At 44.5% G+C, this 21,197-nt stretch overlaps 2 protein-coding genes across 4 annotated transcripts in view; both read left to right on the plus strand.

Moving 5' to 3' along the window:
* The window catches only part of IGSF3 (immunoglobulin superfamily member 3), an 84,215-nt gene extending 71,078 nt beyond the window's left edge, over positions 1-13,137 (plus strand). Inside the window, exon 11 of the mRNA XM_068960566.1 lies at positions 12,887-13,137. Within this exon, the coding sequence (XP_068816667.1) occupies positions 12,887-13,137 (251 nt within the window). The remainder of the gene's footprint in view (positions 1-12,886) is intronic.
* Positions 13,138-20,140: 7,003 nt separating this feature from the next.
* The window catches only part of CD58 (CD58 molecule), a 49,581-nt gene continuing 48,524 nt past the window's right edge, over positions 20,141-21,197 (plus strand). For all 3 annotated transcript variants that reach the window (XM_068964254.1, XM_068964256.1, XM_068964255.1), the window contains exon 1: positions 20,141-20,254. In XM_068964254.1, the coding sequence (XP_068820355.1) occupies positions 20,185-20,254 (70 nt within the window). In that variant the 5' untranslated portion in view covers positions 20,141-20,184. The remainder of the gene's footprint in view (positions 20,255-21,197) is intronic.

Below are 21,197 nucleotides of genomic sequence, written 5' to 3' on the forward strand. Positions count from 1 at the left end.
GTTAATCGACAAACTTGGGCTTTCGTCCTGCCTCCAAAAAAGAACTTCCACACATTGCTTGGATTACTTACTGCCCTTTCTTTGTCCATGAACCATGTTTATAGTACTGAAACTTTAGGGAAAGAATTAGGGAACGAACAACACTATGCAAAGCGTTTACTAATAAGATCTTTAAATATAATCCTTGTTCACTGGGACAAATGTCAGGCCAAATCAGGAAAATTAATAAAATTGCAAATTATATACTTGTTTTAACTCTTCTTTTTTAAAAATATAAATTTATTTTAATTAGAGGCTAATTACTTAACAATATTGTATTGGTTTTGCCATACACTGACATGAATCTGCCACCGGTATACATGTGTTCCCCATCCTGAATCCCCCCTCCCACCTCCCTCCCCATACCATCCCTCTGGGTCATCCCAGTACACCAGCCCCGAACATCCTGTATCATGCATTGAACCTGGACTGGTGATTCATTTCACATATGATAATATACATGTTTCAATGGCATTCTCCCAAATTATCCCACCCTCGCCATCTCCCACAGAGTCCAAAAGACTGTTCTATACATCTGTGTCTCTTTTGCTATCTCAGTTACAGGGTTATCGTTACCATCTTTCTAAATTCCATATATATGCATTATTCTGAAAGACATGGGAATACCAGACCACCTAACATGCCTCTTGAAAAACCTATATGCAGGTCAGGAAGCAACAGTTAGAACTGGACATGGAACAACAGACTGGTTCCAAATAGGAAAAGGAGTACGTCAAGGGTGTATATTGTCACCCTGCTTATTTAACTTATATGCAGAATACATCATGAGAAATGCTGGGCTGGAAGGAGCATAAGCTGGAATCAAGATTGTCGGGAGAAATATCAATAACCTCAGATATGCGGATGACACCACCCTTATGGCAGAAAGTGAAGAGGAACTAAAAAGCCTCTTGATCAAAGTGAAAGAGGAGAACGAAAAAGTTGGCTTAAAGCTCAACATTCAGAAAACGAAGATCATGGCATCTGGTCCCATCACTTCATGGGAAATAGATGGGGAAACAGTGGAAACAGTGTCAGACTTTATTTTGGGGGGCTCCAAAATCACTGTAGATGGTGATTGCAGCCATGATATTAAAACACGCTTACTCTTTGGAAGGAAAGTTATGACCAACCTAGATAGCATATTCAAAAGCAGAGACATTACTTTGCCAACAAAGGTCCGTCTAGTCAAGGCTATGGTTTTTCCTGTGGTGATGTATGGATGTGAGAGTTGGACTGTGAAGAAAGCTGAGTGCCGAAGAACTGATGCTTTTGAACTGTGGTGTTGGAGAAGACTCTTGAGAGTTGTTTGGACTGCAAGGAGATCCAACCAGTCCATTCTAAAGGAGATCAGTCCTGGGTGTTCTTTGGAAGGACTGATGCTAAAGCTGAAACTCCAGTACTTTGGCCACCTCATGTGAAGAGTTGACTCATTGGAAAAGACTCTGATGCTGGGAGGGATTGGGGGCAGGAGGAGGAGGGGACGACAGAGAATGAAATGGTGGAATGGCATCACCGACTCGATGGATATGAGTTTGAGTGAACTCCGGGAGTTGGTGATGGACAGGGAGGCCTGGCGTGCTGCAATTCATGGGGTCGCAAAGAGTCGGACACGACTAGCGACTGAACTGAACTGATACCGTATAGGTGTTTTTCTTTCTGGCTTACTTCACTCTCTATAATAGGCTCCAGTTTCATCCACCTCATTAGAACTGATTCAAATGTATTCTTTTTAATGGTTGAGTAATACTCCATTGTGTATATGTACCACAGCTTTCTTATCCATTCATCTGCTGATGGACATCTGGGTTGCTTCCATGTCCTGACTATTGTAAACAGTGCTGCGATTAACATTGGGGTGCACGTGTCTCTTTCTATTCTGGTTTCCTCGGGGTGTATGCCTAGAAGTGGGATTGCTGGGTCATATGGCAGTTCTATTTCCAGTTTTTAAAGGAATCTCCACACTGTTTTCCATAGTGGCTGTAGTAGTTTGCATTCCCACCAACAGTGTAAGAGGGTTCCCTTTTCTTCACAACCTCTCCAGCATGTATTGCTTGTAGACTTTTGGATCGCAGCCATTCTGACTGGTGTGAAGTGGTACCTCATTGTGGTTTTGATCTGCATTTCTCTGATAATGAGTGATGTTGAGCATCTTTTCATGTGTTTGTCAGCCATCTGTATGTCTTCTTTGGAGAAATGTCTGTTTAGTTCTTTGGACCATTTTTTGATTGGGTCATTTATTTTTCTGGAATTGAGCTGCAGGAGTTGCTTGTATATTTTTCAGATTAATTCTTTGTCAGTTGCTTCATTTGCTATTATTTTCTGCCATTCTGAAGGCTTTCTTTTCACCTTGTTTATAGTTTCCTTTGTTGTGCAGAAGCTTTTAATTTTAATTAGGTCCTATTTGTTTATTTTTGCTTTTATTTCCAATATTCTGGGAGGTGGGTCATAGAGGATCCTGCTGTGATTTATGTCAGAGTGTGTTTTGCCTATGTTCTCCTCTAGGAGTTTCATAGTTTCTGGTCTTACATTTAGATCTTTAGTCCATTTTGAGTTTATTTTTATGTATGGTGTTAGAAAGTGTTCTAGTTTCCTTGTTTTACAAATTGTTGACCAGTTTTCCCAGCATCACTTGTTAAAGAGATCGTCTATTCTCCATTGTATATTCTTGCCTCCTTTGTCAAAGATAAGGTGTCCATATGTGTGTGGATTTATCTCTGGGCTTTCTATTTGGTTCCATTGATCTATATTTCTGTCTTTGTGCCAGTACCATACTGCCTTGATGACTGTGGCTTTGTAGTAGAGCCTGAAGTCAGGCAAGTTGATCCCTCCAGTTCCATTCTTTTTTCTCAACATTGCTTTGGCTATTCGAGGTTTTTTGTATTTCCATACAAATTGTGAAATTATTTGTTCTAGCTCTGTGAAAAATACCGTTGGTAGCTTGAAAAATACCGTTGGTAGCTGGATTGCATTGAATCTATAGATTGCTTTGGGATGTATACTCATTTTCACTATATTGATTCTTCTGATCCATGAACATGGTATATTTCTCCATCTATTAGTGTCCTCTTTGATTTCTTTCACCAGTGTTTTATAGTTTTCTTTATATAGGTCTTTTGTTTCTTTAGGTAGATATATTCCTAGGTATTTTATTCTTTTCATTGCAGTGGTGAATGGAATTTTTTCCTTAATTTCTACTTTCTCATTATTAGTGTATAGGAATGCAAGGGGTTTCTGTGTGTTGATTTTATATCCTGCAACTTTACTATATTCATTGATTAGCTCTAGTAATTTTCTGGTGGAGTCTTTAGGGTTTTCTATGTAGAGGATCATGTCATCTGCAAACAGTGAGAGTTTTACTTCTTTTTTTCCAATTTGGATTCCTTTTATTTCTTTTCTGCTCTGAGTGCTGTGGCCAAAACTTCCCAAACTATGTTGAATAGTAGTGGTGAAAGTGGGCACCCTTGTCTTGTTCCTGATTTTAGGGGAAATGCTTTCAGTTTTTCACCATTGAGGATAATGTTTGCTGTGGGTTTGTCACATATAGCTTTTATTATGTTGAGGTATGTTCTTTCTATTCCTGCTTTCTGGAGGGTTTTTTTATCATAAATGGATGTTGAATTTTGCCAAAGACTTTCTCTGCATCTGTTGAGATAATCATATAGTTTTTATTTTTCAGTTTGTTAATGTGGTGAATTACATTGATTGATTTGCAGATATTGAAGAATCCTTGCATCCCTGGGATAAAGCCACTTTGTCATGATGTATGATCTTTTTAATGTGTTGTTGGATTCTGATTGCTAGAATTTTGTTGAGGATTTTTGCATCTATGTTCATCAGTGATATTGGCCTGTAGTTTTCCTTTTTTGTGGCATCTTTGTCAGGTTTTGGTATTAGGGTGATGGTGGCCTCATAGAATGAGTTTGGAAGTTTACCTTCCTCTGCAATTTTCTGGAAGAGTTTGAGTAGGATAGGTGTTAGCTCTTCTCTAAATTTGGTAGAATTCAGCTCTGAAGCCGTCTGGACCTGGGCTTTTGTTTGCTGGAAGATTTCTGATTACAGTTTCAATTTCCTTGCTTGTGATGGGTCTGTTAAGATTTTCTATTTCTTCCTGGCTCAGTTTTGGAAAGTTGTACTTTTCTAAGAATTTGTCCATTTATTCTACGTTGTCCATTTTATTGGCATATAATTGCTGATAGTAGTCTCTTATGATCCTTTGTATTTCTGTGTTGTCTGTTGTGATCTCTCCATTTTCATTTCTAATTTTATTGATTTGATTTTTCTCCCTTTGTTTCTTGATGAGTCTGGCTAATGTTTTGTCAATTTTATTTATCCTCTCAAAGAACCAGCTTTTAGCTTTGTTGATTCTTGCTATGGTCTCTTTTGTTTCTTTTGCATTTATTTCTGCCCTAATTTTTAAGATTTCTTTCCTTCTACTAACTCTGGGGTTCTCCATTTCTTCCTTTTCTAGTTGCTTTAGGTGTAGAGTTAGGTTATTTATTTGACTTTTTTCTTGTTTCTTGAGGTATGCTTATATTGCTGTGATCCTTCCCCTTAGCACTGCTTTTACAGTGTCCCACAGGTTTTGGGTTGTTGTGTTTTCATTTTCATTTGTTTCTATGCATATTTTGATTTATTTTTTGATTTCTTCTGTGATTTGTTGGTTATTCAGCAGCATGTTGTTCAGCCTCAATATGCTGGAATTTATCATTGAGATCTAATCTTACTGCATTGTGGTCAGAAAAGATACTTGGAATGATTTCAGTTTTTTTCAATTTACCAAGACTAAATTTATGGCAGAGGATGTGATCTATCCTGGAGAAGGTTTCATGTACGCTTGAGAAAAAGGTGAAGTTCATTGTTTTGGGGCAAAATGTCCTATAGATATCAATTAGGTCTAACTGGTCTATTGTATCATTTAAAGTTTGTGTTTCCTTGTTAATTTTCTGTTTAGTTGATCTGTCCATAGGTATGAGTGGGATATTAAAGTCTCTCACTATTATTGTGTTATTGTTAATTTCTCCTTTCATACTTGTTAGCATTTGTCTTACATATTGTGGTGCTCCTATGTTGGGTGCATATATATTTATAATTGTTATATCTTCTTCTTGGATTGATCCTTTGATCATTATGTAGTGTCCTTCTTTGTCTCTTTTCACAGCCTTTGTTGTAAAGTCTATTTTATCAGATATGAGTATCGCTACTCCTGCTTTCTTTCGTCTCTATTTGTGTGGAATATCTTTTTCCAGCCCTTCACTTTCAGTCTGTATGTGTCCCTTGTTTTGAGGTGGGTCTCTGGTAGACAACATATATAGGGGTCTTGTTTTTGTATCCATTCAGCCAGTCTTTGTCTTTTGGTAAATTGAACCCATGGGTTGTAAATTGAACCCATGGGTTGTAAATTCAACCCATTTACATTTAAGGTAATTATTGATAAGTATGATCCTGTTGCCATTTACTTTGTTGTTTGGTGTTCGAGTTTATACACCTTTTCTGTGTTTCCTGTCTAGAGAATATCCTTAGGCATTTGTTGGAAAGCTGGTTTGGTGGTGCTGAATTCTCTCAGCTTTTGCTTGTCTGTAAAGCTTTTGATTTCTCCTTCGTATTTGAATGAGATCCTTGCTGGGTGCAATAATCTGGGCTGTAGGTTATTTTCTTTCATCACTTTAAGTGTGTCCTGCCATTCCCTTCTGGCCTGAAGAGTTTCTATTGAAAGATCAGCTGTTATCCTTATGGGAATCCCCTTGTGTGTTATTTGTTGTTTTTCCCTTGCTGCTTTTACTATTTGTTCTTTGTGTTTGATCTTTGTTAATTTGATTAATATGTGTCTTGGGGTGTTTCGCCTTGGGTTTATCCTGTTTGGGACTCTATGGGTTTCTTGGACTTGGGTCATTATTTCCTTCTGCATTTTAGGGAAGTTTTCAACTATTATCTCCTCAAGTATTTTCTCATGGTCTTTCTTTTTGTCTTCTTCTGGGACTCTTATGATTCAAATGTTGGGGCATTTAACATTGTCCCAGAGGTCTCTGAGATTGTCCTCATTTCTTTTAATTCATTTTTCTTTTTTCCTCTCTGATTCATTTATTTCTACCATTCTATCTTCTACCTCACTTATCCTATCTTTTGCCTCTGTTATTCTACTGTTGGTTTCCTCCAGAGTGTTTTTTATCTCATTTATTGCATTATTCATTATATATTGACTCTTTTTTATTTCTTCTAGGTCCTTGTTAAACCTTCCTTGCATCTTCTCAATCCTTGTCTCCAGGCTGTTTATCTGTGATTCCATTTTGTTTTCAAGATTTTGGATCATTTTCACTATCATTATTCAGAATTCTTTATCAGGTCAATTCCCTATCTCTTCCTCTTTGTTTGGTTTGGTGGGCATTTATCCTGTTTCTTTACCTGCTGGGTATTTCTCTGCCTCTTCATCTTGTTTATATTGCTGTGTTTGAGGTGGCCTTTCCGTATTCTGGCAGTTTGTGGAGTTCTCTTTATTGTGGAGTTTCCTCGCTGTGGGTGGGGTTGGACAGGTGGCTTGTCAAGGTTTCCTGGTTAGGGAAGCGTGTGTCAGTGTTCTGGTGGGTGGAGCTGGATTTCTCTCTCTGGAGTGCAATGAAGTGTCCAGTAATGAGTTATGAGATGTCAGTGGGTTTGGAGTGACTTTGGGCAGCCTGTATATTGAAGCTCAGGGCTATGTTCCTGTGTTGCTGGAGAATTTGCATGGTATGTCTTGCTCTGGAACTTGTTGGCCCTTGGGTAGTTCTTGGTTTCAGTGTAGGTTTGGAGGCATTTGATGAGCTCCTATTGATTAATGTTCCCTGGAGTTAGGAGTTCTCTGGTGTTCTCAGGATTTGGACTTAAGCCTACTGCCTTGGTTTTCAGTCTTATTCTTACATTCAGCTCAAGACTTCTCCATCTATACTTCACTTTCAGATAGTTCCTTGATCCGGCTTATACTTCTCAAAATCTATAGGCCCCTTCCTATGTAGTTGTTGCTAACTACAGGGTTTTGATCTATTGCACCTGTCACTTCCAAGGCGGTTCCCTCTGTTTTCGCTTCTTCTCTTTGCTGGCCTCTTCAGGGTCTAATTTCTGCCCTGATACAAGGGGGCGGTGGTGGACACTTTTTTAGGCTCACTTGTTCAGTCGTGCTGTGGGGAGGGAGGGACCCTGCAAACAAATATCACTGGCATGTGCTCACAGTGTCTCAGCCACACTGAGTTTGCCTCTGCTGACAGCGTGTGTGCTTTCCCTGTATACATTGCTTAGGCTGTAGGTTTGCTCTGCCGGGAACTGTCTGAGGCCGGCCCTGGGTTGTATGTGCTTCCCAGGTCTAAGCTGCTTGGGTTCAGGCACTCGGGTACTCCTCAGAGGCGCAGACCTGGTTGGGCCTGTGTTTTGTGCCCTTCCCAGGTCCAAGCAGCTCAGGTGATCAGGTGTTTGGTGAGCACGGTAGCTGTGACTTATCACCTCCCCTGTCCCTGCTGCTTGGTTTTTTGGGTGTGCAACTGGCGCACCATCTCAGGCAGATGTTGACCATCCAGAATCCCAAGAAGTCTTGGTTAGCAACGAAACCTGTTTGCAGTTTGGTAGATAATGCCTCTCTGGGGCCATGATTGCCCCCTTTCCAGCTCTGGCTGCCTTTGCCTGCCTGTCTCCGGTGGGGGATGGGCCGGTCCGCAGCTGGCTAGCTCTAGTCAGTCCTTTGTTCTGTGAGCCGGTTTTCATGTGGTAGCTATCCCACAGTCTGGGTTGCTATCTCAAGTTAGTTCCCTCAGATTGCCCTCGGGGCATTCAGGCCCGGTCCTTACTCTAACCAATGCAGCCCGTGCCTCCCTGCCTGGCCCCTGCTTGCTAGTGGCGGATGCGGGCGTCAGTGCTGCTTCTCCGCTGGATGTTACCGTTGGGCACGTAATTTGTGGGTTTTAATTATTTATTTTTCCTCCCAGTTATGTTGCCCTCTGAGGTTCCAAAGCTCACTACAGACTTGCCAGTGAGAGTGTTTCCTGGTGTTTGGAAACCTCTCTCTTTTTTAAGACTCCCTTCTTGGGATGGATCTCCATCCCTACCTCATTTGTCTCTCTTTTTATCTTTTATATTTGTTCCTACCTCCTTTTGGAGACAATGGGCTGCTTTTTTGGGTGCCGATGTCCTCTGCCGGCATTCCGAAGTTGTTTTGTGGAATTTACTCTGCATTCAAATGTTCTTTTGATGAATTTGTGGGGGAGAAAGTGGTCTTCCCATCCTATTCCTCCACTATCTTAGGACCACCCCCTGAACTCTTTTATTTCCTTAAGAAATGAATCCCTTTTGATTCTTCGATCTCGACATAGTCTGTGGTTACCAGTAAATCTCCAATGACCCTGGGAAGGAGATCCAGTGGGTGGACTTGCTTCCCGGTTACTTGCTAAATTGCTCTGGCAATCTAAACGATTCATTGGATGGCTGATTTTTGGCATTTGGGGATTAATAGCTATTTGCACCACTGCTGCTATCACTGGTGTTGCTTTACAAACCCCAATTCAAACACATAATTTTATTCAAAATTGGGCTAAAGATGCCCACTCAGGCTCAGATAGATGAGGATATTCAAGATGAAATACAGGAACTAAAAACAGCCATCAAATGGGTTGGAGATTAATTAATAGATGTACAAAAACAGGTGATGCTAAACTGTGATTGGAATTCTACTCAGTTTTGTGTTCAGTTCAGTCGCTCAGTCGTGTCTGACTCTTTGCGACCCCATGAATCGCAGCACGCCAGGCCTTCCTGTCCATCACCAACTCCCAGAGTTCACTCAGACTCGCTTCCATCGAGTCAGTGATGCCATCCAGCCATCTCATCCTCTGTCATCCCCTTCTCCTCCTACCCCCAATCCCTCCCAGCAGCAGAGTCTTTTCCAATGAGTCAACTCTTCGCATGAGGTGGCCAAAGTACTGGAGTTTCAGCTTTAGCATCATTCCTTCCAAAGAAATCCCAGGGCTGATCTCCTTCAGAATGGAGTGGTTGGATCTCCTTGCAGTCCAAGCAACTCTCAAGAGTCTTGTCCAACACCACAGTTCAAAAGCATCAATTCTTTGGTGCTCAGCCTTCTTCATAGTCCAACTCTCATATCCATACATGACCACAGGAAAAACCATAGCCTTGACTAGATGGACCTTTGTTGGCAAAGTAATGTCTCTGCTTTTCAATATGCTATCTAGGTTGGTCATAACTTTTTTTCCAAGGAGTAAGCGTCTTTTAATTTCATGGCTGCAGTCACCATCTGCAGTGATTTTGGAGATCAGAAAAATAAAGTCTGACACTGTTTCCATTGTTTCCCCATCTCTTTCCCATGAAGTGATGGGACAGGATGCCATGATCTTCATTTTCTGAATGCTGAGCTTTAAGCCAACTTTTTCACTCTCCACTTTCACTTTCATCAAGAGGCTTTTTAGTTCCTCTTCACTTTCTGCCATAAGGGTGGTGTCCTATGCATATGAGGTTTTTGATATTTCTCCCGGCAATCTTGATTCCAGCTTGTGCTTCTTCCAGTCCAGCGTTTCTCATGATGTACTCTGCATATAAGTTAAATAAGCAGGGTGACAATATACAGCCTTGACATACTCCTTTTCCTATTTGGAACCAGTCTGTTGTTCCATGTCCAGTTCTAACTGTTGCTTCCTGACCTGCATACAGATTTCTCAAGAGGCAGGTCAGGTGGTCTGGTATTCCCATCTCTTTCAGAATTTTCCACAGTTTATTGTGATCCACAAAGTCAAAGTCTTTCAATTCAATAATAGTGCCTACAACTGGGAACAAATGAAATTTCATTTACAAAACATACATGATAATGCTTCTCTGAATGTACAGTTATTTTTAAAAAAATCTTTGAAACATTTTCTAAAAATCTGCCCTTTTCCACTAATTTGAACACTTTAGCTGAACAACTAGCTGATCTGGGCTAGACCCACACAGATGGTTTCACAGCATTACTCACAACATCAGGTCTGGAACTGTAATTTTGGTGATTGTCTTAACAATTATATTTGTTGTCTACCATTGCCTTCATGCAAAAATTGTTAAAACTAAACACACTCTAATGGTCAGAGCCCTTTTTGCAAATATTAATAAATAAGGGGGAATTGTCAGGGAATGTTTAACAGGAGGATTCCTACGTGCTGTTTCTCATAAATCTTATCAGTTCCCTATCAGTTTCTGTTGTCAGAAACTAGTGGAACAGCAAGCTGCTCCCAGGACTGAGGTCATTATGTGAGACAGGCTTGAGTCTCCTTCAGTAAACATTCTCTTTACGGCAAAAGTGCTTAGTCCCGATCCCCTTTCTTGAGATATGGATTGTCTCCTGACCTTGTGACCATTATTAATCCCTCGTTCCCTTGGTAAAGGTTGCTGTACGTTTGGTTTTCTGATCTTTATCATTGTCGAAAGAAATTTCTTGTACAACAGCCTATATATACTCACAGAAAGATCATTAAAGCACCTTTGCTCCATCAGAGCTTGGGTCCCCGTGTCTGTCTTTTTTTTCCCCCTCTCTCTCTCTCTCTCTCCCCCACCCTCTGGCTCTCTCTCTTTCACTTTCTTATCGTTGACTCTAGACCCCCAAGTTCCGGTCCATTAAAGGATTCCAACGTAAAGGCAAATAGATGGTGAAACAGTGGGAACAGTGGCTGACTTTATTTTTCTGGGCTCCAGAATCACTGCAGATGGTAATTACAGCCATGAAATTAAAAGACACTTACTCCTTGGAAGGGAAGTTATGACCAACCTAGATGGCATATTCAAAAGCAGAGACATTACTTTGCCAACAAAGGTCCATCTAGTCAAGGCTATGGTTTTTCCAGTGGTCATGTACGATGTGAAAGTTAAACTATAAAGAAAGCTGAGTGCCGAAGAATTGATGCTTTTGAACTGTGGTGTTGGAGAAGACCCTTGAGAGTCCCTTGGACTGCAAGGAGATCCAACCAGTCAATTGTAAAGGAGATCAGTCCTGGGTGTTCGTTGGAAGGACTGATGCTGAAGCTGAAACTCCAATACTTTGGCCACCTGATGTGAAGAGCTGACTCATTTGAATAGACCCTAATGCTGGGAAAGATTGAGGGCAGGAGGAGAAGGGGACGAGAGAAGATGAGGTGGTTGGATGGCATCACCGACTTGATGGACATGGGTTTGGGTAGACTCCGGGAGTTGGTGATGGACAGGGAAGCCTGGCGTGCTGAGGTTCATGGGGTCACAAAGAGTCGGACATGACTGAGCAACTGAACTGAACTGAAGGGGAAGAAGAAAAGAAAATGAAGTCTGAGTACCTCACTGCCTTCTTGCTTTTTCTCAAGTTCCTGGGTCATTTTTATTTTGGAGGGTGACGTGGAGGATTAGGTGGATCTGCATGATTAGTTGGGAAGACCAGCCTAGAAGCGCAGTGATGCTACAGAACATCTGGTAAGAGCTTAGCAGCAGTTAACCAGCAGCTGCTGCTGCAGAATGGTCCAGAACACAATGTTTTCATCATGCTGACCTGAATTATTAGTTCTAATGAAGAAGTCTTTTGAGTGATCTTCTGTCAAAATATGGATCTGATCAACCTAAAATGATGTTTGTTACAGTAGAATTAGCCTATGATGTAGAAGTTAAAAAACAGGCTGGAAATTTCAGCTTTTTTTTCCCAGCATGACATTGTATCAGATAATTTTGAGTTTCATCAGCTTTTTCTTTTCTTTGATAACTTCCTGTTTATTAGATAGAACTTATGAAATTGAGGTTTCATTGGTCAAAACTGGTTAATATCACCAGTCTCATATACTTTGGAAATCTGATACATGTAAGTGTGTGTTAAATTTTCTTAATAATGATGAACAACAGCTATTCAGTAGAAAGCAAAAAAAAAAAAAAAACACCCAACCACCTGAATTGTACTTTAGACCCTCTGAAGATCTGCTGAATAACCCACTGACCAAAAGCACAAGGGAAAGTGATTAGACCGTATTTTATCTGCCCACTGTGGCTATCCAAATTTAGTAAGCTTTATAGAACACAGAGATCATCCAGCAGCCTTACTTTACGGAGAAAATGCAGTCTCCTAGAGCCCAGGCTCCAGTCCAGAGCAGGCCTTGATGGGGTGAGAGGTGTGGGGTTTCATTCTCCTCTATATCCAGGAACAATTAACACTGTATTCTGTGCAGCCACAGATACACTGCAGACATGTGTAAGTGGGCCATAATGACTTTTTAATTGGTAACATTAATCAAATAACCATCAGTTCTGGTAAACCTGCTCTCAGAAGCTGGTAGGTAGAGAATGTGCTCTATCCCAAAGAAGGGCATTGGCAGCAGAACCGAATGCAAAGGGACATGTGAAAATAGAACCAACAAGGTGGTTCAAGCTGAAGTGCAGCTGGCCTCTTCACCATCTCAGATACAGCTGAGTACATAATCAGTAAATTACACTTTCTTATGTGGCTTTCCAAGTCGTAATACTGACTCACAGTGGGAAATGGAGGCCTGGCTTTGTTTGAACTTCCAACTATGAATTCGAAGAGACACAAGTGTGAGAACAAGAATACATGGGGAGGAGAGGGAGGTGGGGGGGGGGGTTCAGGATTGTGAACACGTGTACACTGTGGCGGATTCATGTTGATGTATGGCAAAACCAATACAGTATTGTAAAGTAAAATAAAGTAAAAAAAAAAAAATACATAGGTAGTCCGCCCTCCATTAGTAGCAAGAGGGGAAAGATAGCGTAGGTATGGGAGTTCTGCCAAGTCACTTCTGTGGATCTGGGTGGGGTCTTCAGGAGTGAGCAACCGTCCAGGTTCTCAGCTGTCATGTCTTGTCTCCCTGTCTGTCCTTTTCAGGTTCCACCCTGCAGTCCATCATCTGCTCCAATGACGCACTCTTCTACTTCGTCTTCTTCTACCCTTTCCCCATCTTTGGCATCCTTATCATCACCATCCTGCTGGTGCGCTTCAAGAGCCGGAACTCCAGCAAGAACTCCGAGGGGAAGAATGGGGTGCCCCTGTTGTGGATCAAGGAGCCACACCTCAACTACTCCCCCACTTGCCTGGAGCCCCCCGTGCTCAGTATCCACCCAGGAGCCATAGACTAAGGGGACTGCAGGTGATCGTAAACCACGGAGGAGCTGAGGCTCTCCTCGCTGCATCTTGCTCTACCACCAGGCAGCGGACAGCACCCGACCTCTGGGGCGCCCTCGCAGAACACAGTCAGACTTCAGAAGTGTTCAGAGTCGCCCATCTGTCAGAGGCAGACTGCCGCTAGGTGGCAGTCTTGGCCGGTTAGCTATTTTCGAGCAGATGGCGCCATCCTGCCAGTTAGGTTTCTTGTTTTTGTTTTTGGTAATGTGGTGAGTAGCTCCCGGTGGCACGTCTACTCGCTGGTTTATATAGTATTCTCAGATATAGATGTTACAGGGGTTCTTATTCTTTGTAAGGGACTCTTTTTCGATCCCTTTGGTTTACCCTTTTTGGATTCCATGATGTTGTGGATGAATTACTCTGAACTACCACTGATGGCAAAAGGAAGGACAGACTTTATAGTGCAAAGGACTCTCTTCCAAGGCTTTTTTCATTTTTGCACACTTGAAAATCCCACCCATGGATCAAAATGTACTCCAACATTTTTTACTTCCTTAACGAGACTTGAAAATTATGTGTAGTATGGGCCCAATTTGTATCTTATCTTTTCCCTCAGCTGGAGTTGTTGGAACCACTTTGTAGTCAAGATGAAAGCATTGAATTTAGCTTCAAAGAACTGTGTGTGTACAAGATAAATCCTGCGTATAAACCCCACTAGGAGTAGGTAGTGCCCAGCCTAGCCTATCTGTCTTGGGGGGCAATAGGCTTCATCCTATCCTTGCCAAAAAATAAGCAGACTTGGTTGGAGAACAAGTCAGAAACTCTGAACAGTACACACTTTGCAAGTTAAAGTGGGCAGAAGGTTACTTTCAGCTACTGACTTTCAGATTGATCAAAGTCAGCAATTAGTGAAAGAAGGAAATAAGGCTGGTTGTTGGCTTGGTCTGTTCTACAAGGGCAGTCTCTGATAACCGTGAGCAGGTGGGCTTCTGTTTCCAGGTGCTTTATCAAACTCTTAAGGGCAAGTGGCCAGTGAGCCTGGAAAGGGGCCAGCAACTGAGCTGAACACACGGGGCTCAAGCAGCTACCACATACACCATCGGAAGGCACAGGAGCCGACTGACAGCTTAGGTTCATGAACATTGGGACAGTAGCCAGCAGTGGTTTCCAGAGCCTGGCGCTGGAGAACAGGGAGGAATAGCTACCTCGCTGGAGGTATGAAGACGATGTTTTCCTTCTTCTTTCTGACTACATCTTTCTCAAAGATATTGATGTCTTTCTTCTTCACCATTTGACCTGCATCTCACTGCCATAAGAATACCTCCCCAGGGGAAGCCCAGACGCAGCCCTTTGTAATCCTTATGGATTACCCCATCTCAGCAGAACGTGGTCACATGCGTGGACTTTGTACCCTTCCCTTTCTTAGATCTTATTTGTGGCTTTAGGTGATTTGGTTGTTTATTGTTGACTTTTTATTTGGATGTCCCTTAAAGCCTGGTGAAGCCAATGTCACCTGTTATTTTTCACTTGTTGGGCAAGATCCTGGGCTCCGGAGCATCCTCAGTTGCAAGTGCTTCCTTTTGCTTGCTCCATGAAGATGGTTTTTTGTTTTTGTTTTTTTTGCCTGGCTTCCTCATACTTTGCTGGCCACTTCTCTGGTGGCCCAGACTGTAAAGTGTCTGCCTGCAATTTTGGAGACCCAGATTCAATCCCTGGGTGGGGAAGATCCCCTGGAGAAGGAAATGGCAACCCACTCCAGTACTCTTGCCTGGAAAATTCCATGGACAGAGGAGCCTTGTAGGCTACAGTGCATGGGGTCACAAGGAGTCGGACACGACTGAGCGAATTCACTTCACTTCACTTCCTCGTACTTTGCTGGCCACAAGTGCCATCTTCCTTTCTTATGAACTTGCAGCTTGAATCCCAAGGGAGAACCCACTTTGGAAAAAGTGTCCAGGAGTTCTGGAACTAAGTCTAACCCAAGAGATGAGTGTGGAACCCAATCCTGAGGCTGAACAAACGGCAGGGGAGGCTGTGGGATTCCAGGCCATGTGGACGCTGACCCTTACCTGGGTGCTTGGCAGGTGCTTGGATGTGTCATAGCCAAGGGAAAGCAACGCCGTTGCCTGGCTGTTTTCCGAAGGGCTTACATAGGCTGCGTTCTCTCCCTCGCAGATATGCCAGTCCTCTCCTGCGACTCTCTGTAGTCACCACCACCTTAATCCCACCAATGCCTCACACGCTCATCCCCATTTCTTGTGCTGCATCAACGCTGTAGAGGCACAGAACAGGTGGAGTGGTGAGGAAATCAGATGGCCTTTGGCCCCATTTCTTCATGTCAAGGTGTGGACTTTTGGTGGGAAATTGCTAGCCCCTCATTTATAGACTGAGTCAACCTGAGATGATGATGTACTTTCCATCCATCTGAATGGAAAGATGCTGGAGGGCTGGCTGGAACTGGGACATGTAATGAAGATTTGAGTTTGAACAGGTTCATGGAAAAAAGAAAAGCCAGTGCTGCATATAAATAAGTGAAGCACTTGCTGGAGATTTGAAAGGAAAAAAGAAACCGAAGCCAGTATTTTAATAATTGTCTTTTTTTTTTTTTTAATTCTTGTGCATTTTCTGTTGGGCCAGGGGGTACCATCAAAGGGTGAGCTCAAAGGGTGAGCTTTTCTGCTTTGTATGAAAATCCCAAGGACCTTCTTTCTTTGGCCATTTCTGTGGATATATGGCATCTGCTGAGTGGTAATGCTGGCCTCCAGTGGCTGGGAGACCTCATTGCAAGTTGCCTACAGGAGAGACCCAGAGAGGAAAACGGCCAACAGCTCTGTTGACTTATCTGTATCTACAATATTGCATTAATAAAAAACAACACTGTGCTAGGCCCATTCCAGGACATGGCTCTGACCACACCCTCTTTCCCTAGGGGGTTTCTGTAGCAAGTTTTCATGTTTTTTTCAAACAATGGTTTCTCTGCGTTTACTGTTGAAGAAAAAAAAAAGTAGGGTAGACAGTCTACCCATGCATGATGTAGAGAGCTGTTGATTTGTTTTTTTTTAAAAGAAAACTATTTGTAAGATGTTGCACTAAAATGTTTTATATACACTTCAGAGACCTGTAGTAAATTATGTTGAAAATATGGCTGTTTACATTGACTGAGTCCACTGTCATCCTTTCTGGTCACTTAATCAGCCACTCTTGGCTATGGAACTATGCCCTGGGGGCCTGGAGTTCTGCCCCTGACATTGACTTGCTAAACTCAGGGTTTGTGAATTGTGGCCTTTATTATCACACCCCACCCCCAGCCCAAGTGGCACCTTTGTATACAGGATAAAAAGCAACCCTTCCTCAAGACACTTTACTGTCAGCTGCTAAAAAATGTATGTTTATATATATATATACACACACACACACACACATATGTATATTTGACAGAGTAAATGTATGTGTATGTATGTACGTATGTGTGATAGGGCTTCCCAGGTGGCATTGGTGGTAAAGAACCGCCTGCCAGTGCAGGCGATGCAAGAGATGCGGGTTCAATCCCTGGGTTGGGAAGATCCCTTGGAGTAGAAAATGGCAATCCACTCCAGTATTCTTGCTGGGATAACCCCACGGACAGAGGAGCCTGATGGACTGTGGCCCAGGGGGTCGCAAATAGTCCAACATAACTGAGCATGCACAAGCATGCATGAGTAGACATCTACCCTGACTGTCAAGACCAGAGTCGTCTCAACACACAGACCCAGAGGCCAGATAGGCCAGTTCAGAATCTAGCTTGCTTTGGGGTGGGGGTGGGTGGGGTAGAGGTAGGGAGACAGGACATGGTAAGAGGAGCCTGATAGAAGAGAGCAGGAACTTGGGACAAACTTCTGCTTGGTCTTGGCAGCAGGACCTCACCACCTTCTTCCAACTCTAGTATTGTCTTGACCACAAAATGCTCAGCACACCTTTTCCAGAATGGAAGAAAACCCAAGAGCTGTGGGTTCCTGTGCAGTGAGGCCACATGGCACACCCATCTCTTCCCTGCACAACTCAAATGCTGGGAGGTTTGGGGGTGGGGGGAGTTCACCACATCTGCAAATTGGGAAGAATGATAGCATGATTAAAGCTATAGCAGTGACACGTGGTTAGTCAGAACCCAACTAATTCTTCAAAATTCACAGAATGTGCAGAAGGAACTAGATGGAGGTAAAAAGCAAAAGGAGGTACTTCCTTTTTTTTTCTTTCTTTTTAAAACTCAGGCCTTTCAAAGGCTTTTAATATGTGCTTTCCTCTGCTTCCCAGCCCCATTTGCTGCATGCTTATCAACTTCTTGCAGCTGCTGGCTTGGCCAGGAGTTGAAATGTGACTGTTTATCTCTTGGGTACCCATAATGGTTCCATGTTAAGTCTTATGTATTATTTTCGCCTAATTTTCTCCTAATGCTGTCTTTTCTGCTGGGGAACATTTGAAAAAGGGAAACAGATTATTACAGAATAAAAATTACCCCAACACACACACACACCCTCTTGGTGCTAACCTGCCCAGTGCTTATTTAAATAAAGTGAACGTACACTTCCACATGGGGCAAGGACCATTTTCATGTATGCAGGATTAGAAGCAGTGTTTTGTTCTATCTAGGATTCCTAAGCTTCCTGGGTGTGGTTCCAAGTTTGGCAGGAACTACAGCCAGAGACCCAGAGGGTGACATGCTGGGAAGAGCAGCAGCCCGTCCAGGCCACACAGGCAGACTGAACAAGCCCTCCTTTCTTCTAGGCCATGTTTCTTTACAGTGACAAGCAGATAAAACTGGACCTCTCCACACTGGCCACAGGATGTAAAATACATCCAGCCCTTCTTCTGGTGCCCAGTCCTCAGTAGCCCATCTGCCTGATACACTGCAGATCCAGCCTTTCTGAGCCACGTTTAATTCATGAAGTCTGCTACCAGGCATATATAGGCATATCTGAAAATGTTTGTTGGAACCACAGCATGTCTCATCATTCATTTGGCCAGAGACATGGCCAACCAAGGAAGACTTAATGAACCATTCCTTACCTGGTACTTGGAGACCATGACCTGGAGATGCTTCCCGGTCCCAGGTGACTTGGTGGTCCTTTACTTGTCCCTGCTCAGAGGGGGTTGAGAGCTTTTGCTGGCCCAGTCCAAACAGTAGTATAGCTGCCCATCCTATATGAAAGGGTAAGAGTGGTGCTTTGGACTTAAGCTTGGTTGGACTCCCAGTTCTGTGCCTTGCTGTGTGTTCTTGGGCAAGTCATTTACCTTCTCTGATCCTCAGTTTCTTAATCTGTAAAAACAGGGACATCATTAAGATTAAATTAATGCAGGCAATGCACTTAACACAGGGCTTGAGTACTCAACAGATGTTTGCTGTTATATCACTTCCCAGTTCAAAACCTTTGAGGGGTTTTGAGTGGCTCCCCAGAGTTTAAAGGTCTGACTCCATCTTACCTTTCCAAGTTAAACTGAATTCTTGCCAGCCCAGAGTAGAGGAGAAACTTGACCTTCTCACTTTCTGTGCTACACACTTGTACCTGCCTTATCGAACATTGGTCCCAGGAATTTCACAGATAGAGACACCTTTTACAATTTCATGGCTAATTTAAGAAATAATTTATGGATTCTTACAGTGTAGTTCAAGTATCTTGAGTGGTTTGGGGGTCCCCACCTGAGGATGATGGCAATCACAGCAAGAATAAAGCACATTTCCACTCTTTCACAACTGGCAAACAGGTTGGTGTTTGTTAGGACAACAGAGGGTCCAGTTCATGAGTCCAGTTCATGGGAGGAGTTTCCTGCCCACATGGTAAGGAAGAGTTCCCTGAGCCACAGTGGCTGAGCAGAGGTCACTCTGGTGCTTCTGTCTGAAAGAAAAGGAGCTGTCAGGGAGGCCCATGCCAGGAGCTGGTTCTGGGAATACAGTAGTAACTGAGCCTGGGAGCAGGTGGATTTGAGGCGAGAGGACTAGCCAATAAGATAGAGATTGCAAGTGCCCACTGCAGCTTGAGGGACAGAGATTTGGGAAGGCCAAACACTGAGGGAGTGAACAGGTCTGACTCCTCAGCCTGAGGGTTAGGAGGAAGAGTGAAACAGAGCAAATGGAGAAGGGAGAAACCCGAGGCTGGAAATCCCAGCTCCGAGTAGGGGAGTGCTGGGGTGGGAGTCAGTCTTAAGGAAAAGATGACTGCCCTGCAATGAGGAAAGGTAGGCACTTGAGGGGGGTGGGGAGGTTGGGGCTGCACCAGGGAACTCTACACATTCTAGCAGTTGTCTAGCATGTCCCGTTTCCTTTCGTTTTAATATTTGATTGCCTTCTCCGAGTATTTGAGGAAAGAGTGCTTCAAAGAGGCTGTTTTATCTAGAGTCATCAATGGGGCGTGCGTGCTACTCGCTCAGTCGTGCCCGACTCTTTGACCTCACGGACTGTAGCCCGCCAGGTTCCTCTGTCCATGGGGTTCTCCAGGCGAGAATACTGGAGCGGGTTGCCGTTCCCTTCTCCAGGCAAATTTTCCTGACCCAGGGATTGAACTCGGGTCTCCGGCATTGTGGGCAAGCTCTTCACCGTCTTAACCTGCAGGCAAAACTTCCGCGCTGCTGCAGCTGCTGGAAAGCGCTGGAAGAATAAAGCGCTTCGGAACCTCCGTGTCCCACCGGAGTTCTCCTGTCACCTCCCGCCCAGTGGGGCGCAGCTTTCGGGGACCGACAGTCCGATACCTCCAGCTGCGGGGGCGCCTCCATCGCGTTCCTAATGCCAAGGAAAAGTGCGGGAGGAACGAGGATAAACCTGGTTGTAAAAACGCACACCACTTTTGCTAAAGAGCTCCACAGAGCAAAGCGGGTGGCTGCGGAATGGCAGGAACGACTGGGACCCGAACCGAGTCCGGGAAAAGAGGAAAGGGCCGGCGCCCAGACTGCATCCGGTGCCAGCCCGCCGCGCGGGAGGCGGGGCGCGCGAGGCGGGGCGCGGGGCGGGGTGCGCAGTGGGGCTGGCTCTCCGGCAGGCCCAGGCCGAGTTGTGCGGCTGCGACCCATTAGCAGAAACTGCCTGGACCGCCATGGCCGCAGGGAGTGCCCCTGGGTGTGCCCTGGGGGCCCTTGGACTGGTCTGCCTGTTCCTCAAATTGGGTGAGTGGAGGCCTCCTCCGGGAGCCCACAGGGACCGGTAGCGCGAGGTGTCAGTGGCCCCCGGGCTCCGGGCCCGGTGGACGGGCGCGGCCCAAGGCGGCTGCAAGTTCGGGTGGCGAAGGTGGCGGGGGGCACGTGCGCGGGACCTGGTCGTGTCATCCACAAATCACCATAGGGTGGTCAGTAAGAAACTTGCTCCTCAGGCTCTGAGGTCTGGGAAAAAGAAACCAGACTCCGGCTCGTTCTCCTCCCCTGCGCTCTTTCCTCCCTTTGGGAGTCCTTCTTAACTCCCACCATCCCCGAACCCCGCTTGTCTTCCACCCCGTGTTTTTCTGGAAGGGGTGCCTTTTCTGCGCGACCCCAGTGACTAAGTTACTACTTCCCGAGACGCCATCGTCCAGAACTTGAGCAGATCTTTTTTGTTACTGCTTCCGCAGCCCGCGAGCTTGTCCGGGGCGGGCCTCCACTGGCAGTGGATCGCGCTGTGTGCGCGCGCGCCGGCTTCTGCGCTGGGATGGGCGCGCCGCGGCCAAAGCCTAGTGCAACCGCGCCTGTCCTGCGGCCGCGCCCTGGGCTGCTGGCGGTGGTTCAGAATCGCCTCGCAACAGGAACGAGTGGGCCTCCATTCGGAGTTTCTAAGTAGTGTGGCTGGTGCTGCTTTCCCCTCCCTTCGGAACAGAAAAGGACGAATGTGTGAGTGCCTAGGACTGTGTTCCTCCTTTTCACACTTCTTCAGTTAAACTGTCACGACAGCCCCGTAAGATAGGTATCTTTGTCTCCATTTTTTTACCTCCTCACCCACGTCATCAACCTCTTCCCACACAGGCTCCTAGTTAAGTCATAGCCAAACCCCGGGAGCATAGTAACAGCCCCCTTAACTAGTACTGGGAAAATCCCCCTGCTGGCCCTTTAGCACACACACCTGATCAGCCTTTCCTCTCCA

The sequence above is a fragment of the Capricornis sumatraensis genome, chromosome 2 (assembly GCF_032405125.1).
Source record: "Capricornis sumatraensis isolate serow.1 chromosome 2, serow.2, whole genome shotgun sequence".
NCBI classification, from domain to species: domain Eukaryota; kingdom Metazoa; phylum Chordata; class Mammalia; order Artiodactyla; family Bovidae; genus Capricornis; species Capricornis sumatraensis.